Genomic DNA, 26,563 nt, shown 5'->3' with positions numbered 1-26,563 from the left:
GTAATCTATGCAGCAAAGTTTCTTTTATTATATCATTGCAGTGTCAAGGGTGCCGCGATCCGACGCGTTTCGGCGATCCTGTCGCCTTGCTCACCAGATAAAAGCGTATATCAGTGCAAAACATCTTAAATTAACCATAACCAATCACCGCACTTTACGTAATAGATCACATGGCCATCCTACATAGCAATGGATATGGATGACAGACTAAACTCAAGGTTAATTTCACCTTGGTAGAAAAACGTAGTGGATAATATCTGCTTGAATGCATTAGCTCTACACATCCCGTAAATTCTGAAATGTAGACGATAAACATTGCAATATATTTTGGATTTCAAGAACCTAATCCAAAATTTAATTACTAAAACAATAAATATTATGCTCAATGTTAAAAACATAACATTCCATTGCAATGAAAACTATTGTTTTAATACCTGCTTAAATGCATTAATGTTTATATCATAACAGAATTATCACAATGTAAACAATTTTAGTGGTCCAGCTATTTGGTCACATGTGCAATATTTATATATAATAATAGCCATCATGTTCAAAAGTGCTTGTGTGCTAAAAAGTGCAAAACGTGAATAAAAAGTGCTATAGTAATAAATTGTAGAGTGTTCCCAGCCGGGAACCTCTGTTTCCTTGTTTACTCGAGAGAGAATCAGTATTTGTTAAGGATGGTTTAATACAGTGACAACCGGCCAATCCACAGGAAAAATACCAAACTCAATAAGGGCAAGTTGACCAATGGGAATTATATCAGTGCAAATTATGTCTGTGCAAAACATTCGCCAATAAATAGTAAAAAATCACAAGTTCATGATGATACACATAATTATCGACTGGTTGCAATAAAGACATAAAAACTGCTACCTTGATTATTTAAAATTTCAACCGAATATTGTGCCTCATTATACAGGGAGTTATTGTATAATTTTCATAGGTACTCGCTTGCTCCATGTTTGCTCAAAGGTAATGATACATGTCCTCACACATATTCAGACCTTCAGGGCTCTTTGTATCGAGTTCTAAAATATAGTGTGTTTCCAGTTGACGTAGAGCTTTGTCTCTGTTGCCTCATCTTTTGTTGATGGGGACACTGTCAATCACAAAATAAGAAAGTACATTCAGATTGTTTCCATGTTCGGATTTGACGTGTCTAGCAACAGGATAAGTTTGGTCTGAATTCACTGTTGCTCGCAGATGTTGTAAAATGCGTGCCTGCACTGGAAGTTTTGTGCTTCCCACATACCGGAGACCACATACACAACTTAAAACATATACTGCATATTCTGTTTTGCAGTTAAAATTACCTTTGATCTCAAACAACTCATCTGAAAAGGCAGTTTTATATGTTTTTGTGTTAGAACCGAATTTACAAGCTCTGCAACTTCTACACTTATAAAAACCCTTCTTAGTGGAGAACCATTTGTCTTTATGGAGCAATTCCGGACTATTTTTTCACCAAATCTGATCTCATGGAGTATGCTTTGCGATAGGTAATGCTAGGCTTTACCGGCAAGACTCCCTTTAGGACCCCATCAGTTAGCACAATAGGCCACTGGGTGTTTATGATTTTTCTTATAGCATGTGATTGCTTGCTGTATGTGGTAATAAATCTACACTCGGAATTGTCAGTGTTAGCCCTATTTGTATCTGCACCTGCGGTTAGCTCAGTCCCACTATTGTGTGCAGGGATCAATGGCTGCAATAAGTGACGTCTGTCTTGTTGATTGACTTTTCTTAATGCCACTTTGATTTTACCCACTCCATAGCCCCGAGCTGCTAGTCTAGCTTTAGCAATCTCCTGTGAGTTTTTCCATGCTTCATCAGTGCTACATGCCCTTCTGATTCTGAGAAGTTCTCCACATGGGAGACTTTCTATAGTGTGACGTGGATGAAAACTGGATGCATGCAATAGCGTATTGCCAGCTGTGGGTTTGTGGTACAGACTAGTTACAATGACATTGTTCTGAATTGAAACTTCAATGTCAAGAAAGTTTGTATGTGTGCTATTTATGTGACTAGTAAAGTCTAAATTGAGATCATTCTTGTTGATACTTTCTACAAATTCATTTGCCTGATCAGAATCGCCTTTCCACACAATAAAAACATCGTCTATATACCTCCACATGTGGGCAATGTGTGTATCAAATATTACCCTGTGGTGTCTTCTGAGGACATGCTCCTCCCACCAGCCAACATTTAGACATGCATAGCTGGGGGAGAAGCATGCCCCCAAAGCCACTCCTCTCTTCTGTCTATATACCTTTGCATCAAACAAAAACACATTATTCATCAAACAGATGCGGATCATTTCTACAATCATTTTGTTGTGTTGAAACATTCCTATATCTCTTTGGTCGAGATAGTATTTGACTGCTCTTAATCCGTCTTCATGCCTGATGCATGTATACAATGCTGTTATGTCCAGCGTCACAAATATCATGTCATTAGTCCACTTCACAGTGTTCAGTTTGTTTAAAAGTCCCTGGAGTCTTGTAAATATATAGGTAACGCCATAACAAAGTCCTGCAAATAATAGTCAACATATTTGGAAGTATTTTCAAAACAACTATTGATAGCAGAGATAATAGGTCTTCCTTGCAGTGGGGTTAATCCTTTATGTACCTTAGGGATCAGGTAGAATAGGGGTAAAACTGGGTACTCCTTGTATAGAAACTTATGTTCCTCCTTAGTAATTAAACCTTCCCTTAACCATTTGGATAGATCATTCTTGTTATCAGTGTTGATCTTACGTACTGAGATTCCATCACTGCGTTCGTAACACTCTGTATTTTCCAGTTGTCTGAAAGCTTCTGCCCTGTATAGCTCTTTATCCCACAGGACAATATTGCCTCCCTTGTCTGCATTATTGATGACCACTTTATTATTGTCTTTCAATTTTTTCATGAGTTGGAAATAACCCTTAGATTGACCAGTATGTTTGGATTTTAATCTACAAACATTCCGATATAGAGATTTCAATTCATCAGTGATCCTTTCGTGAAATATGTCTAGCGCATCTCTAGGCATGATGGGCACAAAAGTGGATGGTGGTTTAAACGGACTTTTTCCTGGTAGGGAAATATCTATCCCCTCTATCTGAGCGACCTGTTGTGATCCCAGAGTCCCAGAACTATCATCCATTAAGGTATGTAGTGTTGCTAGAGTAGGGATAGTGCCTGCTGTAAGACCAGTCGGTATTCTAGAAGTCCTGATATTAACTTTGTTCGAAATATCTCCCTGATTTTTTTAACATGAAGAACTTTCGCAGTTTCAATTTGCGTATAAATTTGTACACATCCACCCTTGTCCGCACAAAACCAAAATTGCTTTCTGGGCAGAAACTAAGGCCTAATGTTAACAGTTGTTGTTCGGCAGCATTTAAAGTAATGTCAGTGAGATTTATAATAGTTTTGTTGGCATTACCTGGGTTCACCTCCGCCAATTCTTTTTCTGGCGTCCTCTGCCGGTTGTATTTTGCGCATTTACGCCTCTGTTTCCGCCGTTTGTTCCTGGCTTGTTTTGTTGTTGATGGGTGCCCCTCGAACAAAGGGACTGTAATCTTTGTTCCCTTATAAAATCCAGTTCATCCGCAAAGGACACAGGCCCCAATGATGTCATAGAGGAACTGGACATACCAGACATACTTCCCGAATCTGAATCTTGACCACTTGTTGTTAGGCTAGTGTTCGAGCTCAGTTCTTGCCTGCTTGTGGTTGGAGGTTGATCCAACTCATTAGTGCATGTTGTTAATTGGTTAGGTCGCATGAGAGCCCTATGTTTCTTAACAGAATCGTACTTACGTGCAAATGTGAACACTTGCCCTCTCTCATAGTCCTTCTTATCACGGGCAAACTTCCAAATTTTTCTGGTTTTGATGGTATCCTCCAGTTTATTTTTTCTGTCCATGATGTCTTTTAACAGTTTCTCCACTGTATTTTTGTTTTCCGGGGTGGTTAGTGACTCAAGTTCCTCCGTTAGCTTGGAAATTTCTATTAAATCCTCCTCACGATCCACTTTGGCATGTCTGATTAATAGGCAGACCAGACCCATAGAGGCGTCTAAATTGTGTTCCGCCCATTCTTTCAGCAACAGTGGTTTGGGATTATCGAAGCTGGCCGCCAACATAATGCGCAATCCTTGCGGCACCCGCCCGGCTTCGTGATATTTTTCTAAGGATTTAATCTCCCACCACTTGATCAAATCACTTCGGTGATGTTTCTCCAGAGTTTTTGCCAAACTTTTATCCCCTGGCACAGATGTTATAGTTTCAGTGCTTGAGGGGGGTTTATCCACTGCCGGTAAATTTGCAAACATATTTTCGGCTGTTCTCTCTCTTAAAGCGAACGCTTCCTCCATTCCGCGGCACCCTTGACCTGACTTATTGGTGTATACACACGCCGCTGTTCCAAAGCGACTTGTGGAAAACAACGCTGCCGATTACCACCTTTTCACCTGCTATTATTGCCAAAATTCGCCGAGTCCCGCTATGCAGACGTAGCACACTCACCGGCCCGAGTCAGCCGACTCACCGGTTCGTTACACGCCAGCTTCTGCGAGCTCCTCCTTCGATGGCGTAGCAGGGGGCTGACCTGAAATGACTCTCCTTGAGCCTACCTCCGCTTAACTTGTTGATACTGTCAGCCACAGCTCGAAAAGGGGTCCGTTTGTGAGAGAGGCCAAGTCCTGCTTCTCTGAAATGTGCGCTAACACTCCCTCGATGCACCGCGCAAAACAGCACTATATATATATATATATATATAATGTGTATATATATATGTGTATATACACGTATATCTCCCTTAAATGTTGATTTTATTCCGCTCTCCAGTAAGCTGGAAACAGATTTTTTTTTTAAAGAAATAAAGTGGGTGTGAGTGAATGTTTTTGTTAGCTTTTTACCATGGGGGAAGTTAGCCTACATTAGTTGGCTCTGCTTTCATTTGTTCAGAGATCATCCTTTCATGACATTCCTGATGTTATACTGGAGCAGAAGAGATGTTTTCCTTTTCATGGACATAGTCAAAGTTTGTTAAAGGCAGTCTTTTTGTGAGTTTTAGAGGATTGAGGTGATTAATAAAAACGAATTTACATTTTATTACGTGTGCGCACTTAGGCTGCTTTTTTGTACTGACCTTCCCCTTCTTCCCTTTCTAGTTTCTGGCAACCAAAAACGCAAAACACAAGGCACATTCAAAACCATTGAAGTATCAGACCACTCGGACGCCTCGCAAGCTGATGGTAAGTGCAGTAAGTGGAATGATATTCCCATCCAGGGCTGATGATCAGAGACTATTTCAATCTTTGGGCATAGATTTTATTTTAATTTTCTTTATTGTGTTTCTAGAGTGCAGACCTAGATTTGCTTACCGTTTCACCGCTATGCACAAAGCAGATGGAGCACTGAACATAACACAAGTGATGACTCAAAAGTAATTTACAATGATGAATAGATGGTGTGTGGGAAAGAAGGGGGATTAGCGGGAATAGGATAGGGGTCTATTTTTTGGGTCTTTTAGTCCTAGTCGTAGGGTTTTATTGAGCGTACATATTACCTGGAGGGGTCCCAAAGCGATGTAGTGAATGCTGGTAAAGGCAAAGATAGAACGGCTGAAAGGAGGAGGGAGGGCAGTAAGAACAGACTGGTTTTAGGCTTTTTTCAGAACGGTTTGTGATCTCAATTTGTGCAAAGCTGCAATGGGAGTTCGTTCCAAAAGTGTGGGGCTAGATGGGAAAATGATCGGCCACCGTGCCTAGTGGTACGCATCCTGAATGGAGTAAGAAGATGTTTAGTTCAGGACCAGATTCCTGTGCGGGAGATACCAGTATACCAGTTTAGTTTCTTTTGCCGGGTAACTCGGCCCATTTCCATACAAGGTCTTGTGTACCAGGCAGCTGATCTTAAAATGAATACGTTTCCTAATTGGGAGCCACTGGAGAGCTTTCAGACTGGGCGCAGACGGGGACCAAGGTGGAAGGTTCAGTACCAGCCTGGCAACTGTGTTCTGCAAAACTTGGAGTTTGGTGACAAGCTCTTTGTTAATTGAGGCCATCAGAGCATTTCCATAGTCAAGACGACTGCGGTTTTCTAGCTCTAATTGAATCCATTGGAAGATCCTCATTAAGCAATAGCAGGTGCTCCTTAAGTGGTTTACATTGTCTTTCATCGTAAGCTTGTCATTGATTTTTACTCCAAGGTTGCGTATCGTGGGTTTAGGAGATGGACAGGGGCCAAGGCTTTGGGGCTTCTTTTACATAGAAGTATTATTTTGCCCCAGGGAGTAATAATGCTTGTTAGTCCAGAGTATTTTTTGACTTGTGGCTTGTAATCCTCCTTCTGATTTGTTGATGTCTGCCTGCCTGGGCTGAGGCTATTTTCCTTTCACTCATTCTATAAGCAGTAAGTGCCTATTTCAGTCTCTGTCAATTTGACAGTAAGGGTATAATGTTAAGTTGATAGTCTGTGTCCCTAAATATTTTAACAAAAGAAAATTTTCTTGTCATAGGAAAGGAAGTCCTAAACATGTTGCGTTCGCGAGCAGGCGATGAGAAGACTGGAGTCAGGAAAGCCGCCTTGCAGGTAGAGTTATTTTTTTGTTTACTCAGTTCGTTTTCCGTTATTTCTGCAGTGCTCCTCTCACCTGCACTATCACCCACAATGTCCGATCAGGAACTCCTGTTTCTTGCTTTTGCAGATCACATGCTGGTTTATGTTCATGTTGCTGTTTCTAACCGTAGCGAGTACAGGAATGCAAGCCATGTTGTAGATATTTTGCATGCTGGTTTCATGCCAATGTATTCTTGATTTCACCAGCTCTGGAAAGTCTGGAAGTCATTCATGGTAGATTTAAAATGGGTGTTAACCTCCATGTAATGCTTACTCTCCTCCCCATTCTGAAGAATGGTCATATACGTTTGTAATAGGGTTAACCGTTCGATTTTCACTGCATTGTGTACAATCAATGTAATTTCCCCATCTCAGCCTCAAAAGGCATCGAAAAAACAGATAGCGTACTGACTTTGGTGTCCCAGGGAATGCTCTAGTGGCTCGGGTGATGTCACCAAGAGACTACTACTGTTGAGATCTAGCCAGCACCCCATACCAGCGCAGAAGAGCTATGAAAATTTCCGGATCCATTTTAGTGCTAATTATTTAGTTACAGAGCACAGCCGCTAATACGTTTCACTGCTGACTTTGTCCGTATATTTTAATAATAAATTCATAACATAAATTTATATATCAATAATGATCTTTCAAATGTAAAACAAGTAAAAATGCAAAGAATGATCTTGGGTATGTTGACACGTCAGAGGTTTTGTTGAAGAAGATGACAACCGACACGTGTTTCGTCGTAAAGACGACTTCTCCAAGGCTCTACATTAGTTGAGAAGATCATAGTTTAGATTCTGCGGAAAACCTCAAACTTTGTAAGATGTATCCTAACAATAGTACTATGCCAGATACTTTGGATAGATTTTTGTGACTTTAACAGGTAGCCTGTTGTGGATTAGAATAGCCACCCCTGTGATCCCCTTATAAAGTCAGCATGAAACAACTGTAATTAGTCCATCTGGATAGAACTGGACACCTAGTGCCCGTCAAGTGCCTCTCTTGGAATGGAGTATGTCTGCATAATGACTTTTAGCTGCCTTTAGTACCTCACTTCTCTTGACTGAATACAGGATACCAATCACATTCCATGTCAATAAGTGGATAGTGCCTCCTGCTTCTGTCAACTGGGTCGGCTATACAGGTAAGCATGGGTCATGCTAGGGCACTGGAGAGAAAGGCGTTCAGGGAACAATGTCTTGCATGGTAAAAGAAGAACAAAAAGAAAGTCCACCCAATACCTCAAACATTACGTCTCTCGATAAACTAGGAACTACCACCAACCTCAGCCTCGTTCCTTTTCATAATTTCCTCAAAACTCAACCATTGAAGAAAACTGTATCTAGGTGAGCTTTGGAAAGTCACTACAGTTCATGTTGGAGTTATTGGTTCCAAATTGGAGCAAAGGGAGTGTAGACGGGGCCAAGCCTCACCCATTGGCTATGGGAACGGAGGCTCTCTGTCCGGAGGTTCAGCGTCCAATGATCTTGAACGAAGAGTTCTTGAGCTGTCACCAGAGCCTTCTGCAGATCAACACAGTCTCTGTGTTTGCTGGGACTATCACAGTTGTTGTGTCCATCCATGATTCCCCACTGGGCGATCTCGGAGCCTCGACGAGTGTGGGGGATTGTGTCAGAATTATGCCTCTCTTTCAGCTACACCAAGGTGGATTCCAGGGTATCAAAGAAGAACGTTTTGTTCTGGGAAATGACCTTCAGTCATGATGGGAAAAGTAGCATGATTTGTAGCACTCAGTTTTTTTATAATCTCCAGAAAGGTGCATCTTTGCTGTTGAACTTTAATTGTGTAATCCGGGATGGTGTATAGGTTGAATAGGAAGGGTATCTTCCTGTTTCTAATCACTTGTGCCTAGGTACCAGACCCCTTGTGGGTCTTAATATATTTTGTTGAGGTGGTTTCACCCAAGTAATGTGGCATGCTTCATCATTGGACACCTCATCCTCCGGCACAGGAAAATACACTTCCTGTTAAACATATACATAATTCCTGTTGTGCTTTGATGTTTTGTCAGAAGGAAGTTCTGTCTTTAGTCATCCTTTTCTCTCCAAATGTTGTAATGTAATTTGGGGAGATCATTACTTAGGTTGCATTACACAGCAAGACCTCTTGTTTCTGATAGGCTTTCAGAATTATGTCGCAATCAGCAACGTTGAAAATGCTGACAATAACGGGCCATGGGGGAACCACAGAAGGCGATTTCTGTGCCAGGGGCCCCTGTCTCCCATTCCCCAGCAAAACAGGTGGACACTTAGTCTTTTAGGATCCAAGATCTCAACCAGGTTGCCACAAACAGAGTGTGGGACAGCACTCCCACAATTATAATGGTATTTTGATGGGAGCGCACCTCTGCATCCTTCACTCTTGTTTCAAGACAGACAGTATTTTGGAGTCTGATGTCATGGCTTGCAGGGTACAGGATGTCTGCCGCCTACGAAATGTAGCCTTAGGCCACTGTAGCCCTCAATGCTGTATTGTACAGGTCCTGGCGCAACATGTAGACGTCCACCTTCAATTCACCTATTATCCCTGTAAGGGATGTTATAAAATCTTGCATCATAGGATGGAAGCAGACTGGTCCTGTAGAGGGGTGGGGCACAGGGAATGACATGGTGGGCAGTGGAGATTCTTTATCAGAGGTAGTTGTAGGCCTTGTCTATTCATCCCTGCGACGTCTGGACCCCGGGCTGTATGTCTGTCTCCATGCCACTATCCAAGGAACTCCATCTCAAATATCCCACAAAATAGCAAGTGCTATAGTCCGCCTTCACTAGCAGGGCCGTATCCAAAACAGTGCGGTTTGGGCCCCTCACAGGTGGATCTACAGGCAGGCATGAGGCAGTAAGTTGATTGGGCCCTCTGGATCCTTCTATTGTGTGTATTGGAAGTGGAGCACAGAAGAGAATAAACACCATGCTCCGTATTGTAGCCATGCCCCCACTAATTGTGACTTTGTTGTGATTTGCATCCGCAATCCCATCCACTTTCATCAGTCCTCTTCTTCAATCACTGATAGTATCACCATTGCCTCAGCAACCTGAAAAATAGTCTTGGAGGATGGATATATTCTTCTGAGTGAGATGATGGGGAAGATAAACCAGATTTGGATCACATAGGGGCTTTCTTCAGTGAGCAAGAGAAATATACTCAAAGTCAATAGCCCACTAAACCAGCAGACTTAAATAAACAATACATATACTATGAGGAAGAGAAGGATGATGAAAGGCTATATTACCAGAGAACTAGATTAGTTAGGAGTCACCAAAGGTTTTTCAACAGAGGCTCAGATCAGAACATTTGCTACTGTCTAAATTACCCATGATGCACACTCCACTAGTAATGTAACAGTTACAGGAAGTAGTAAAAGGTATTTATGCAGTATTGGATCTTTCATAGATTCACATGCTTGAATCATTCCCCGTCGTCGAAGTGGTAGTCCCACGGTTCTCTTCCAGGGAATCCTCATCAATAGTCCTAAGCACTGAAAATTCCTGCCCATGTGCGGGGACCCCGCAAATAATAAAAAATATATATGGAATATGGGAAATGCTGAGGATTAGGAGAATCTGCAGCACAGAAATGGAATGCACACAGGCCCAGCAAGCCAGCAGGGACCGTTTTTTGTCCAGAGGATATTCTCAGAGCGTGGTGGCATCCGCCATCAATAAAGCTAATAAACTACAACGCTCAGAAATATTGGCTGACCGTCCCAAAGAGAAGGCCGACCTATCACAATCGAGTGACCAGCCAACAAGGCTGGTGCTGACGTTCAATAGACGGCACAGGACACTGAGAAAGATAGTGAATAGAAACTGGCCGCTAGTTTTGAACGATCCGATCTTGTGGGGAACGAATATCTGCAACCCCGAGTATCACGTATAGGAAAGCACGTTCCCTGAATAATGCTTTAGTCAAGAGTAGCCCTGAGATCACCACCCCTAAATATTGGCTTAGCAGCAGGACAGGGTTCTTCAAATGCTCAAGTTGTAGAGCATGTAAGCAAGGTTACAACATCAGAACATATACCACCCCATTCACACGGAAACCAGTTGCAATTACAAAATTTCTTAATTGCAAGACAGAATTCGCAGTGTATGTGCTGGAGTGTCCGTGTGGCCTGCGCTACGTGGGCAGCACTAAGCTGCAGGTTCACATCGGATACTCCAGAACATGCGGGCAATAACCAATAATGATGCTGCGTATCCCGTGGCAAGACACTTCAAAGAACAGCATTGCAGTGATACACAACATTTGAAATATTTTGCCATTGACACAGTCTTGCCACTCAGGAGGGGTGGTAACCGAGAATATCTCTTGCGCAAATTGGAGACCCGATATATCTTAGAATTAGATTGCAAAGTACTGCAGAGCCTGAATGCAAGTGAGGATTTCTTCACTTACTTATAGGATTTTTAGTCTCATGAATTGGTCCAAGCACTCTCCGTTTAGCTGAAACAGTTGTATAATTGCTTTTTTTATCTGGAATAAGAATTTTAGGGTAATTCAGTTATAATAATTTTTACACATTTTAAACTTCATTGCGGCTGCAATTTAGGAGGGTGAGGGCACTTTATAATTTTAGGTGCACTAGCACTTTAAGTACAAATCATGGATTTAAGCCCACTTGGGCAGTATTTCTTTCAAAATACAATGCAAGGCACTTTTCAATCATGTGCATAAATTGACTTGAATAGAGTAGAAGCAAGGGTATGGCTACACAACATTTGCTCTGAGGATTTGTCACAGCGGTCAAGTAGCTGTGCACACATCGGGGATGATGAGAAGGGGTTTGGAGGCAATTTGTATATTATATGCATGGCCCAGATTGCCCATATCTCATTAAGTGTAAACTGAGAAGTTTTTCCCGTCAGCCGCAGAATTTGCACATTTAAAATGAAATATTGACCTTGTTTTACACATGGTTTTTAATTGAGTTTTAAATTGTGTTTTAACTATGCCTAATATCTACATTGCTCGGATAATAAGCATTTAAGCATTTATTTATGTATTTATTGTCAAGCACATTTTGCACATATGTATTTCTATTTTAGAAGTTTTTTAAATGTGTAACCGTGTTAAGCGTTGGGAAACCACAAGAAGGTGTTTTTTCCATTTCCATGATGACGATATTCACGAGTGTTTTACTGGGAACTTGCACTCTAAAAATGAGAAAACTACTCTGTTTTGCGTCATGTGATCAAGGCCTCGGAGGCAGCAACGCGTCATGGCGGAGGTACGGGGGTTTACCTAAATAAACATTTTGCACTGAGTGAAATTACTGGTGAGTTCTTCAATGCTTCTGTGAGCAGTCCATGATTAAGAGGCGTTGTCCTCGAAACGCGTCGGACGGACATGGTTAATTTTAAGACATTGGCGATGTATGCTGCCTCGAGGTAATCATTGTTGGGGCATCGTGAGTGCACGCCTGAGCGCCAGGGCTTTGTGGAGAAATATGTATGTGTGTATGTATGTATGTATGTATATGTGTGTATGTATATGTATGTATATGTATGTGTGTGTGTGTGTATGTATGTTCATTAAACGCTTAAGAACAAGAGAAATGCCTGCTTTAGGAAAATAAAGCGCACAAAGTTGGACTTCTTTAGCCGCCAGTTGGACCAAGCAAAAAACAGGCCAAGAAAGCTGTTCGAACTAATCAAGACTCAAACAAAGACACAACCCTTACAATCAAACAGCACAACAAGCGACACCCCACACTGTGAAGCCTTCTCTGCTTTTGTTAAGATAAAGACCGACAACATAAGAAATGACCTCATCATGGATGTAAGCCGATTCCCCAACCACACCAGAATGTCTAACACTCAACCTAAAAACAAGGCATCATGGCTGTACTTCGACACCTACTCGGAAGAAGCAATACACAAACTGCTCTGCACCTTGAAGCCCTCTAATCACCTCATAGACCCCCTACCTGCTAATGCTGTAAAAGACTTCATCCCCTTGCTCCTCCCTCTTTGGACCAAAATCATCAACAGCTCCCTTCAACAAGGTCTCATTCCAGACTCCCTCAAGGTGGGGCAAGTCACGCCTATACTCAAGAAACCTACAGCTGACCCGTCTGACCTGAACAATTACCGTCCTATCACCAATATCCCCACCCTGGCCAAACTGCTGGAGAAATGTGTCCAACTCCAACTAACAAAACACATTGACCAATTTGACCTCCTCAACCCTCATCAATCAGGCTTCCGAGCGAAACATAGCACGGAAACAGCTATGACACACATAATTGATGACGCCCTCCAAATCCTTGATCGCAATGAGTCCTGCCTCCTCCTCCTTCTTGACCTCTCTTCAGCATTTGACACGGTCAAACATGAGAACTTACTGGAGCTGCTAAGCACTAGAATGGGTCTATCGGGAACTGTTCTCAAATGGTTTTCTTCCTTCCTTCATAACCGGTCTCAGAAGTTCAAGATCGACAATGTGCTATCTACACCTGTGCCTGCAGATCTAGGTGTTCCACAAGGATCCTCCCTCTCCCCCACACTGTTCAACCTCGTCATGGAACCGCTCGCCACCTTGCTCCAAGCATCCAATGTTCAATTCCATATGTACGCCGATGACACACAACTTTACCTAAAGCTACAATCCCCGGAAGATATCAAACTTCTGAATTCCACACTTAGTAACACTCAATCTTGGTTGGCCGATAATCACCTCAAACTAAATGCTCTGAAAACTGAGTTCCTACTCATCTCACCCCCGGCGAAACTTAGACGCCGCCTCCGCATGCTGACATCAGTTCTTCTTTTTTCCGCACCAGCTAGCGCAGATCCGGAAGAAGTTGTACCCTAGTCACTTTTTAGGTCTCGTCCAATTAATCGCGCAAGCGATAATAGGACGTGAGTGTAGAGGCTCATCCAAGCTCTGAAACCATCGCGTATTTTGGACAGTGCCTGTGGATTACTCGAGTGGAAAGCTCGTCCACATCAAAGCCATCAGCCTCCCTCCCACAGGCAGCTCGGCCTCAGGCATTCACCCCAGCGCGCGCTCGGCCTCACTTCTCCTCCATCCTAATTCACCCCTGCTGTTTCACTTCTTTCATGGCCGCGAGGCCGTGCTTCAAAGGGATCCGCTCCCCCGCCTCCCTAGTTTCTGTTTGCTTAGAAAATACCTCCTTTCTGCCTGTTTGCAATACGTATTATTTGAGTTCTTCTATTGTAGTAAGTGCCAATGTAGACATCGTGTCATTGTTTATAATTTTATCGGTAATACCTAACCTTTACTGACTGAATAAAAACCATAAAGAAGGCATTCAAAACACATTAAACATTATGCCATTGATATTCAGCTCTCGTGTTTTATGTTCTTTGTAGAAAGCTCAGTAGGTCAGAGCTTAAAAATAAGTGCATATGGGAGCATTTGTCAGATTAGTAGTGATAGAGCGCGCAGGTCACCCAACCAATAATTTCGCCACTTCCGGCCCATATATTTCAAATCACCATATACATTGATCGGATGACCTCACGGTCTACTATCAATAATTTGTGATTTCCTTTCGTTATTCTTCAGAGTACCCGACTTACCATCCACCGACGCGGGTACCTATGACCACAATGGATCAGGGAGCTAGTTGTAAAAGTGAAAGGCAGCAAAATACAAACCCAACAGATAACATTCAATACTCTTTGTAAAATGACCACGGACAACTGGAAGTTTTAAAGTCTTTATCTAATTTAGTAAAATTCAGAAAATATCAAATTCACAGTAATTAAGCAATCGATAATTAGAATAACAGAAAGTATATAGCTCAATAGCAAATAAGTCAGTGCAACCATTTATAAACTAATGCAAAATGAAGGATCAGGAATTAGAACGTTTTAAGATTGAATCACTAAAGATGGAATAGGCTTTGATTAGGACTATTATTCTAGAATTATCTCAGAGAAAATGAGACAGGAGTTCGAGACATTTATATCTATAGGAGAGTCTATGAAGAGAGACACGCTATTCTTTAAGGCAAAAGTTCTTTAGACAGTTTAAGTAAGGATGTTCTAGACCATATCAGTAAGTGACAAACTGCAATGCAAAATATAATTTCTAACAGGTAGGGTAACATAGGAACACGTTACGAAACAAATGCAAATAACTTTATGATTTCAGTGGTTGCGGAAAAGCATGGAAAATTAACATATGCAAAGGTATGTCTTTATTGAAGCAAAAGACAGAAATTCAGAAAGGTGCAAGATTCAGAGTTTTCAGAGTGATATTTACCTAGACTGGTGTGGAAACCAAACCCTGGCCACGGGTCAGTTAAGGACAGGAACCCCTCAAGGAAGGATGCCCCTCAATGGACAGCAGGTGCAGAATGGACACCCAGGACAGGACAGGAAGACCAGATTAGGATCAGGACAGGACCCTCAGGACAGGACCCTCAGGACAGGACCCTCAGGACAGGACCGGCACCCGCAGTTCGGAAGCAACGCCTGCGCTCCACCCTCTCTGCAGCTATCGATCACGACCCCGATTGGGTCAGCGAACTCCCAGCAAAGTGCTCCGCCAGCACTTTAAGGTTTAGTAAAACCTTAGTCTATGGTCAAATTTCGGACAGAGTGCTCCGCAGCGCTCTGTATCTTCAGTCACCTATTGAGTGCGTTGGGTCAGTGACAGGTCAGCTAAACCAGACAAGTCGGACAATTTCCCTAGGTGAACCCAGGGTAGATATACTGTTTTGGGACGGTGTACCACCCCCCAATGTTGCAAAGTGTCAGAATCCCTCAATTTGGATTGGTCCTAAGGTAGGGTTTGGGTAACACACCAATCAGAACAGACTATTTGGAGGCCTATTTTGCATCTCTGGGTACCGCCTAGCGAGATTGGGGTTCCCATGGGAATCTGTACAGCAAACAATAGCGCAACCCACAATGTATCATATAAGGAGCAACTTTCTCCGTTCTCGTAGGGCAGAGGTGGCTTTCCCATGAGCATCTTGACTGTGGCTGCCAGCTGGCTGAGTTCCACTGTCCAATGTTGCCACCTTTCAGTGCACCACGAGTATGCGCAGAAGGGACCTTCAATATGGCTCCCAACCGGTTCGGACCCCCATTTCCCGCAGTACATGAAAAGTAAGCGAGAACAAATTAAAACATAGAAATGAATGCATGAAAAACACATCATGGTTTTGTACTTTAACCTTATCGTTATAAAAATATACTATGCAGTTTAAATATTAGCAACCTATACACGTTCACAAGAGCATCACCACGTTATTCACGAAAGCTGTGTATTGCGCATGCGCACCCTTTCCCACCAAACTTATAACTACGTCAGGTCACGTGAGTGTGACTGACGCATGCGCAGAAGCAATTTACCAAGCGGCGGCCATGTTTTAGGGACATGGATTAGTTGTATTAGAAAACACATATGCAAGCTTCATCTACTTCGTTCAAATATAAAAATAAAAGATTAGTAAGACGTACAAATTTTATTAATTGATTACACACGGGCGAGGTTCATGACTCGAGCAAGTCGCGATGCGAAGCTTGCTCTATCAGTAGCATTACTGGATTTATTAACAGTCTAGTCTTTTATATTGACACAAAGTTACAAAAAAAAAATGCTTCCTTTCAAATGCGACGGGCGTAAAATAATGCAAATTATTGGGATTTACAAAAGGAAGACTCGGCTATTCTTTAAAGACAAACAATACCGTGCTATTTTTAATAGTCTCAATTTAAAAAAAAAAATCAAATGTATTTATACCTAATTACCTCAAAGGAGCGGGACTTTGAAACCGTTTAAAGTTGTGCGTTAACAGAGGCACCCACCTCCCCGTTGCTAACTGCGTTGCAGGCCTGCTGTCGGCAGAGAGTGGACTTTGCTTTTCCATTTCTGTGACGTCTTTTAATTACTCTTGAACGCTCATCGCTTGGAGGTGGCACCGCACATTCGGGGCAGCACCGTCCACAGACAGCGACGATCCACACCACCTGAGGGGCCTGGCGCAGGAAGCACACACATGTCCCCCCGGTACCACCAAGCAGCCATCGACGGCTTCCTGAGTTTTTCTTTTAGCAGCTGCTAAGAGATCTTTCTGTACCCGCAATAACTATTTAAAACGGGTTTGATTCCCTTCTCGTCTCCACGAAGGTAATGTCATTATTCACTCCTGCGCCATTTGCTCGAAGAGTCTCGGGCACGTCTCGGAGAGCGGCTTCTCTCCATCCTAACAGCTGTCCTCAGACAGAGGAGTGTTTACATGCCGGCTGCCCCTCTTCTTCCCTTTCACTCACTGCACAAGTGCACAGCATAGACAAAGGGGTCACCTCCACCACCCAAGTGGACAATAGCAGCTGCGTCGCGGTCCGCCATGAGTGTATTTAACATGGACAGCAATGTTGTGGAGGCTTCGTGCAGGCCTCCAGATGTCGCAGCCCCACTCTACTGCCATTCAGTGCCCATGCACTAGGCTCCTGGCTCCCAACGGGAGCAAGCAGCTTAACTTCTAAAGTCACTGCCTGTTGTGTCCCCACGGCAGCTACCTCCGTGATAAAACTGCAGGATCAAAGGCAAGTTTTCGTAAAACCTCGTGCTGCAGACCGGACAGTCTTCCGCTCTGTGAAAAGCCCTGGGGTCTCCTTTAATTGTCCACAGACAGCTGCAGAAGTGATTCTCGTCACATCGGTTTATTTCCAAAGCTCTACTTCCTTCCTTCCAGCAGCTGTGGGGTGCAGCCAATAATGTGCCGTGGCTCCTCACACGTTTCAACTCCTTCTAATGTATATAAAGCAATACCTGGTCGATAATTAATTAATAGTGCAATGTCCAGTGGCTCTCAATATTAAAGTATTTTACTTAGCGCTGACGCTAAAAGGTGGTTTTAAATAAAGAAATGTTGTCCCTTGGAATGGATTACAGGTAGGAGACAAAGAGGTGAGCGGCTTACCTTTGTTTAAACAATTTGAGCATGGTTTTGTTCAGATTGAGCTTTGAGAGAAAAGTGCTTCTTGATCGTAGTGCTTTTGTTTCATTAGGACATCTGAAACCTGATGTATAATTTTGTGTTTTTTCTTTCATCACAGAATTGCCTATGCAATAGCTTGTAGTAGCAGGAAATTTAAGTTTTCCATATTTTTTTTAGTTTTATATAGCGCAAACTCGACCCGAAGGGATCAGAGCGCTTTACGTGAGTACCAGTTGCGTTACAGACGGACACATTCATTTTGTTAGGCACGGGGAGATTATGTGATGTTTTTTTTAAACAATTGTGGTTCAAGCCGAAACCCTACAATCAAGTCTGCCTTTTGCCGTGGGCGGGTTTAGCCCAGGACCAGGGTGCCAATCTGTATGGAGCTGTATGCATTAAAGCCCTGCAGACAGCAACACCCCTCTTACATGGTTCCAGTGATTCCGAATAAATTGCTTTAATTTGTATTGCCGTAGGTGCCGTTTTACGCTCCATTAACCCCCTCTCATCAGCCCTCACCGCCCCCCCCCCAGCTGCGACGCACCAACACCGATTTGCACCTACTACAGCTTGTTTTTACTTTGTTCCTGCACTAGCAGAACCGGTATGTCCGGATTTTAGTGCTACAAACAGCGTTCGTACACGTGAAAGGAGCTTGTGAATGGCTGCATGCCAGGCAGCCATACCCCAGCAGAGCGTGCAGCTTATCGACGTGCAAGAGGGAGGGCGTAAGGGGGTCTCTGAGGGGTGTCGGTCACTGGTCTTTCATGGCCGGTCATTTTAAAATCCAGATTTAAAATTTGCTTTTGCAACGACAGGCTCAAACAAACACGTCTTTGTGAACCATGCTGTTGGTGTCTGGACTTAGACAGGCTTGAAGCCTTTAACGTTTGGAGGTGTGGCCACCAGTAGAAATGTTTGACATCCCAGTAAATGACCCTGGGGCACGCCCCCTTATTTCCTTTAAACGTGCCCTTCAGACATTTCACATAATCTTGGCACCGCTTCAAAAAGTGTGCTTTGGAAAAGCCCTTGCGTAGTTTGTACAGGTCAGTGCGCTTCTAAAAACGGCACAGGGAATTCCAGCTGTATTTCTCCTCAAGTGTTTTAGTAGAAGGATATAGTCGATAATTCTCGCAAGTTTTATGGTTCTTTCAGGGCATTTCTGGTATCAGAACGCGCCTGCTATTAGATGCAAATTAATTAAGGAATAAATTGCTCCGCTCCCTTGGTCCTTTCTGGCAGCACCCTCTTGCCTCTGCGCGATCTCAGAAATCCCTGCTGAACTATCCTCAGAGTTAAGGGAACTTGGTACCTTGTGTGATCTTATGACAGAATGTTACTTATCTGGTGAGTAGTCCGTGTTGGTACACGTGTTATTTCTGAATGGACGGCCCGCGCGCTGTGTTTTCCTGCGCAGTCCTCCTGGCAATGCTGAGGTCTGCCCCAGACAGGCTACCTGTGTGAAGGGTTAAACACATTTTCTCACAACCTTCCTCATTTAAGAGTTGATTTGGGGGCTGATAATGTGATTCTGTATGGTTATTTTTTTCCCTGGGCCCCCATATAAAATAAAAATAAATCTTTTCTGGTGGCTCCTGCCAGAGTTCTCCTGTGGTCACTGGAGCTTGCTGTCCTTGTATCCCAATGTTGAAACTTGGGAAAACTGAAATATATTCAGGCATCCCACCCACCCAAGTCATCCCCAGTGTTTTTAACTGTTGCGACTCAAACGCTGAACAAGTGTCCCACCCCTTCTTGAATGCGTGTGTTTTATTGCCTAGTATTTTTGCAATGATGTCTTTTCGCGCAGACCTGTGGCCGGACCAATAGGGCAACTTTTTTTGGGGGGAAAACCCTTCCGTTGGTTTTTGTGGCTTTCAAACAACCCCTCCACCTCCCCCCCACACACACACACCTCAAATCTTCCTGAATATAATACAATCAAACTGCTTGGTGGCAGCCACTGGATGTTCCTGTTCCATCTTCCTCCCACTTAGTCTTTGATTGTATTCGGTGCGTTGTTCTTTAATGCCTTAATCTTTCACACCGCACCAGTGGTTCCCGTGTCCACTAGCGATGCAGCTTCCAGTAGGGCGCTTCCAAAATTTGGACCTAGTTACTCACTGTATGTCCTACTTGGATGTATCTAAAAAATGATTTAGGTGAAGTTCAATTCCTTAGCTTAATTGCTTGAACGACATTCTCCAGTATCTCCCCCAGAAGTCTCCTACTTTTAAAACGTCTATCTATCTATCGCCCTCCCTCTATCTATATATCGCATCACCTAGCACCACCACAGCATCACTCAGGGGCACCACAACATGACTATGCACTACCACAGCATCACTGAACCCCACAGCATCACTCGTCGCCACCACAATATCACTCCGCGCCACCACAGCATCAATCTGTGCAACCATTCTACAACAACTGGTTCAAATATGTTCTCTCAATGTTTCAAGCTTTATTACAAATGTCACAAAAAGATGTTAATATTTCACTTCTGTTCTTGGATTTTGGTCACAATAAAATACACTAAACATACTCTTCACAAAAGTTATTTACAAAAGTTTAAGCTATTGCCATTATAAATTACAATCACTTTTATTTAAGTATTAATTATTAAAAAAAATTAAAAGCCATTGTTATTTGTAATATCAATTCATGTAAGTCACGTAAATACAAAACATGTTGCATTACAAATGCTATAGGTGTCACATTTGCGACAGTTATAACTATTGGCATTGTAAATGACAGCTATTAATTTAGCTATTTTCAAAACCAACAAATAATTAAAAAAAATTGTCATTTACAAGACCAATAGCTCAAACATTCATAATGCGAGACCTATTGCATTGCAAATGCTTGTTGACTAACCTTTTAAGATCCTTTTTGATCTGCTTCGAAGTCTACTCGACTCCGGTAGGTATGCCCGGGTTCAAGCCCTGCGCCGACTCCAACCGGTTACCGACCCCCATCGCCGGTGCCTGCACTGTGTAGGCCTGGACCACGACGACAAGTCCTGCTCCGACTGCCGGGCCCCGACTTCTAAAGCTAGACGGGAGCGGTCCCGTAAACGACTCGAGCTTCGGCAGTCCGCCCTGTGCCGCTCGAGGTCCTGGTCCGAGAGGTCGAGGGACCGGATGCGGGGCCGGAGCCACCACAGTTCCGGGAGTTGTCATCGGTCTTCGGGTTCGAAGTCCTCCGCTAAGAGGCACAAGAAGTCGAAGAGGCACCATCGCTCTTCTGGCTCGCGCGACGCGACCGGGGGTTTGGGCGACACCGCCCACGCGGCTCCCCTGGAGCCGCAGGTGTCGCGGCCTGCTCCATAGCCGCCGGTCCCTGGGCAGGACGCGACGCCGGGGGAGATTGCAGACTTCCTCATGGCCATGAGGTCGCTCGCTCCTCCGTCGGGTTCCGCGGCGCCTTTGGGCCAAGCGGCTCCGACTGGGTCCCCAAGCGGGCCTGGTGTCGGCCCCGGAGCGTGCTTCGGCCCCGGTGCCGTCGGCGATTTCAGTCCCAACGCCGCAGGGCCCCACTGGGTCCGGTTCCAGATCCGAGCCTGAGTACCAGGCGGTGGGTGACGAGGAGGATTGGGAGGGGTCTGAGGACCCTCTGGCACGTGAGTGTCAGTCTTCTGAGGACCCTTTCTGAGGTTCTCCTCTTCCTTCTTTCTCTTGCCCAGCAGGGCTCTGTTCTGGGCACTATCAAGGGCTACCTTTCTGCCCTTTCCGCCTTAAGGCTACCTGATCAGCCATCTTTGTTCAAGTCCCCAATTATAAATAGGTTTTTGAAGGGTATCACACACATGTTTCCTCCCGTTCCATTCGTGATGCCCCAGTGGGACTTGAACCTTGTACTTGCTTATCTGATGTGCGCTCCCTTTGAGCCACTTCATAACTGTCCTCTCCGCCTTCTTACTCTGAAGACTGCCTTCTTGGTTGCCATCACCTCTGCCAGGAGAGTGAGTGAGCTCCAGGCTCTTTCTTCCAAACCTCCATTCCTTTCTGTCAATTCGGACAAGGTTGTGTTGCGGACAAGACACTCTTTCCTGCCCAAGGTAGTCGCAGCCTTCCACATCGGGCAGTCCATCACCTTGCCCACCTTGTTTCCGCCTCCGCATCCCTCGAAAGAGGAAGAGAGGCTCCACCGTCTGGACCCAAAACGTGCGCTCTCATTCTATCTGGATCGCACATGCCAGTTCCGGGTGGATGACCAACTCTTTGTTGGTTACGTGGGCGCTAAGAAGGGACGGGCGGTGCACAAACAGACCATCTCTCAGTGGATCGTGTTGTGCATCCAGGCATGCTACTCCTTGGCTAAAAAGGAACCTCCTGTTGGGCTGAGGGCCCATTCCACTCGGGCCACGGCGACTACTACTGCCCTGGGCCGACTTTTGTCAGGCAGCTACGTGGGCCTCGCTGCACACGTTCGCAAGACACTACTGCCTGGACAGCCAAATCCGGTGGGATGGCTTCTTTGGCTGTTCTGTCCTACAGGACTTTCTGGTGTGATTATTGGTTCGCAGACCCACCACCGGGGTTGGTATTGCTGGGGTATCTATTCTAAGGTAAGGAATCTAACACTAACCTGTTTCTTTCAGATGCACAAGTTACTACTTGTGTAATGATATATCTGTAAGAGACATTAGTTAGTGATAGATTCCTTACCGACCCACCCATCCTCCCCGTTCTGCGAACCGATATCTAGGGTTAAGGTCATCCCCTTTCAGGGCCCTAGTTTCATGGCACCAGTGTTGGTTTTTATCATGGTTCTGCGTTTCTGGCGCCGAAAAGCTGTGTATAAGAACTGACGTCAGCACGCGGAGGCGGCGTCTAAGTACTCCGACGACGTCATCACGCCGCCCACGATGCCGACGACGCACGCGAAGCCGCAGACGACTCCCACCGACGCGCATGGGTACTGCTACGCAAAATATTTCTGGATCCAGTCTGACGCCTGGGGATATTCTAAGGTAAGGAATCGATCACTAACTAATGTCTCTTACAGATATATTGTTACACAAGTAGTAACTTGTGCATATGTATGTATGTATGTGTTAGGTAATAATGGGGTAAACCCTTACCTCATCGACCTGGGTCAGTACAATGTTATATAAAAAGGGTGGTCGATTACAAAACAGTTAGACATCTCATTACTAATGAAGAAAGGTACATCAATTGAGTAAGTCTCATTTAGATTGCATTTAATCCAGCCGTTTGCAGTGATTTACTGCATTTGTACATGTTATATAAAAAGGGTGGTCGATTACAAAACAGTTAGACATCTCATTACTAATGAAGAAAGGTACATCAATTGAGTAAGTCTCATTTAGATTGCATTTAATCCAGCCGTTTGCAGTGATTTACTGCATTTGTACATGTATTATATTTCAAATTCATACAATACATGGTAAATTCAACTATATTCACTAATTCGTGCTCGGTGATTGTCAGATAAAGAAAAAGGATTCAAAGAAGGGTAGGGTGTGTTTGGAAAAGAATAAGGGACAAAGAAAAGGAATTGTGTCCTTTAAACAATTCACTCTTATTCAACAAAACATTTCAAATCATGTCATAGATCACAATTTGTTGCCAGAATATACACTATACACATTAGTTGAATATGGCTCATTTTCCGGTAAAGTGTGTATGTGTAGGTCATAATGTCGACGTTTCGACCCCCAAATACAGGGCAAGTGGGTCCTCAGTTCGGGGTCTTCCTCAGGACAATTAAAAACAATGACAGTGAGCACCTGGGAAAACAAAAAAGTGTGTGTCACTGGGTGTAGTCAATTAAAATCTAAAAAACAAGGCCCAGAGTGGAGATGTACCTACATGTGCCGGCGATCGAGTGATGACCCATCTGTGTTGGGACTCGTGCCTGTGACGTAGTTTTCTGAGGAAAATGAATTACGGTTAGGAAGGATAATGAGGGCAGGCTTTTAATAATCTGGAAAACGCAGATTAACAGCGACTTACTCAGTTCGCCCGTGCAGTGGAAGGCGACACTGGTACCGGTCTAGCTGTGGGCGAGGCAAGCGTCCTTCAATCAGCGGGCGGTCCAGTCGAACGTGTAGATTAGTTACACAATCTAAAGGAAAAATAGAGGAATAGGGAAAATGTATTCCTTGGTGCGACCACTCTATGTGGTAGACTAGAACAAAGGCAGGGGGTGGGGGCCCATAGCCCGAGGTCGTGCGCTTAAGAATAAACGGCCCTGGGTAGCATCCCACCTATGTGGTATATGAGGCAAACAATGCTGAACAGCCGTCAATGGTGGTCGGTCTCGTAAAGGCGGGGAAAAATAAATAAATACGAGGTCGCGCTATTAGGAGCGTGACTCCTCGAAGTGGAAATCAATTACACACACGGGGATTGTTTCTGCATACCTGTGGGTATGGCTGAGCAAAAACATCCAGCGGTATAGTGCCAGAAAAAGTCAGGATAGCGTAATTCCTCGACTGGTTAATGTCAAGTGGTTGTTTAAATAATTATCAAGGTTGTGCCGCCTGGGGTGCTCAAAGCATGGAGATCGATAAATACGAGGTCGCGCTATTAGGAGCGTGACTCCTCGAAGTGGAAATCAATTACACACACGGGGATTGTTTCTGCATACCTGTGGGTATGGCTGAGCAAAAACATCCAGCGGTATAGTGCCAGAAAAAGTCAGGATAGCGTAATTCCTCGACTGGTTATTGTCAAGTGGTTGTTTAAAAAAATTATCAAGGTTGTGCCGCCTGGGGTGCTCAAAGCATGGAGATCGATAGCACAGAGGGAGCAGAACGAGCTTACCTGAGGGAACCGCTGCCGTGTATGCCACAGTGACAGCTCGCAGCGCGCGTCTGCCTGTAGAAGTAACAGACGTATCCAGGGCGCGTCTCCAAGGGGCGTGACCGAGCACCTCGCGGTGCCGCCGCTGGCTGCTGCGCGGCTCGGTGGAGAGTGAGGAGCGCATGCGCCGACCGAGGGACGCTAGACCTTGCTCCGAAAGGTTCCTCAGAGTTAATGCGGCAAAGTGCAGGGAAATTAGATGAATCGTATTCCTAGATACAGGGGGAGCATCAATGGGCGTAGGAAAAAAGTCAAAGGACTTTTAAAAAACGTTAATGTTAGCCGAGGCGATGCCGGGGTGCGTGATTACTATAAGTGTGGATCAAACATGTCCCATAATGCTGGTATTTTACCCTAAGTGTGTGGGTGTGTCGTATATCATAGGACCGTATTACACAAAGTCTATAAAGATGGATCACATATCTCGTGGTATCAACATTAACATTTGTATGCAGAAGTACAGTTCAAAAAGGTACCCCTGTCCCGGATATAGAACATCAAGGTGCACATATCCCACATTATTTCATACTGTAGTCTTGATACCAATGTCCAATCAAACACAGTGTCCCTGTACCGGATATACAACCCTTATGTTATGACATCTTACTGGTCGGGAACCAGTCCAGCCAATTGGGAGTAAGTGGCATCAAGTTCATTCAGGCCATTGTCAACGGTGTCCAAAGTATACATCCATTTGCACTCCCTAACATTTAGCAGTGAATTCAGGTTACCCCCCCTGGGACCCACAGCGATTTTCTCGATCACCAGCCATTTGAAGGATTCAGGGGTGTGTGATTTGGACGTGAAGTGTTCAACCAGAGGGGAGCCCGCTGTCTGACACCTAATTCTACTACAGTGTTGCAGAATACGTTTCTTCACATGTTGTTTAGTTTGTCCGATGTATACCAGATCACAAGGGCATATGATGGCGTAAATGACGTCACTTGTATTACAGTTGGTCATCGTTTTCAAGGTAACTGTGTTGTTACGATAGTGCCAAACCTGGGTTTCCAATGCCTGTGGGCACGCTTTACACTTTGTGCATTTGAAATGGCCGACCACTTGGGGAAGGTTCCACATGCTCTGCAGAGTGGGAGGCGTCGGGGTTCCTAGGTAAGACGAGACCACTTTGTCCCTGATGTTTTTGGCTTTCTTGAAAGCATGCATCGGCAGTTGTTCATGGTTGATCACATCTGATACCATAGGCCAGTGTTTATTCACCGTTTTCTTAATCTGGTTACTCTTCGTGCAAAAAGTAGTCACGCAGATAATCCTTTCGGATTCCCTCGGACGTTCTCTCGGCTTCAAAAGTTCCTCCCTTGGGCTGTACCAGGCTCTCTTTCTTGCTCTCGTCACCAGTCGTCTTGGGTAGCCTCTTTCCATTAGTCTCCTAATCAGAAGATCAGATTCTAGGAAGTAGTCTTCTTTGAGTGAGCAGTTCCTCCTTATCCGGAGAAACTGCCTGAACGGTAGATTATCCCGTAGGTTTCTAGTATGGTGACTTGTGTACCGTAGTAGACTGTTCCGTTCAGTGGGTTTCCGGAAAAGAGTGGTATGGATGCGACCATTAAGGACCTTGATACTGATGTCTAAGAAATCCACTGAGGTCCTACTCATGTTCATGGTGAACTGGATGTCTTTAGACCGGTTGTTCAGCCAACTGAAGAATCCATTGAGATCATCGACACTCCCATTCCATAGCATCAGCACATCATCAATGTACCTCCGCCACATCCAAATATTGGATTCGAATGGATTAGTCCCTGTGAGGATGTGTTCACCTTCCAATTCCGCCATATACAGTATGGCTAAATCCGGCGCAAATGCCGCCCCCATCGCCACTCCCTTGCTCTGGAAAAAGAATTCATCCTGAAAGACGAAGAAGTTCTTCTTCATCGCCACCTCCAGGAGTTGAATGATGAAATCCGTAGGCACCTGGGTTGGTTGGGTTCTCTTGTCCAGTGCCCTTCTCATGGCTTCTAGAGCCGGGTCCTGGGGGATGCTCGTATATAACGAGACAATGTCTAATGTGACCATTATTTGTTTATCTGGATCAAAGGCAACTTCATCCACTTGGTTAATGATCTGCATGGTGTCTCTGACATAGGTGGCAGTCCCAGTTGCTAGGGGTTTCAAAAACGTATCTATGTATTTACATAG

The 26,563-nt window shown here is 44.3% G+C and overlaps 1 protein-coding gene across 2 annotated transcripts in view; it reads left to right on the top strand.

Moving 5' to 3' along the window:
• The window catches only part of NCAPD3 (non-SMC condensin II complex subunit D3), a 764,397-nt gene that overhangs the window by 209,938 nt on the left and 527,896 nt on the right, over positions 1-26,563 (top strand). For both annotated transcript variants that reach the window (XM_078681814.1, XM_078681815.1), the window contains exons 13-14: positions 5,167-5,250; positions 6,516-6,589. In XM_078681814.1, coding sequence (XP_078537940.1) covers positions 5,167-5,250; positions 6,516-6,589 — 158 coding nt within the window. The remainder of the gene's footprint in view (positions 1-5,166; positions 5,251-6,515; positions 6,590-26,563) is intronic.

This window comes from Lissotriton helveticus, chromosome 3_1 (genome assembly GCF_964261635.1).
Source record: "Lissotriton helveticus chromosome 3_1, aLisHel1.1, whole genome shotgun sequence".
Lineage (NCBI taxonomy): Eukaryota > Metazoa > Chordata > Amphibia > Caudata > Salamandridae > Lissotriton > Lissotriton helveticus.
Note: the sequence above shows the minus strand (reverse complement) of the source record. Positions and strands in the feature narration are given on the sequence as shown.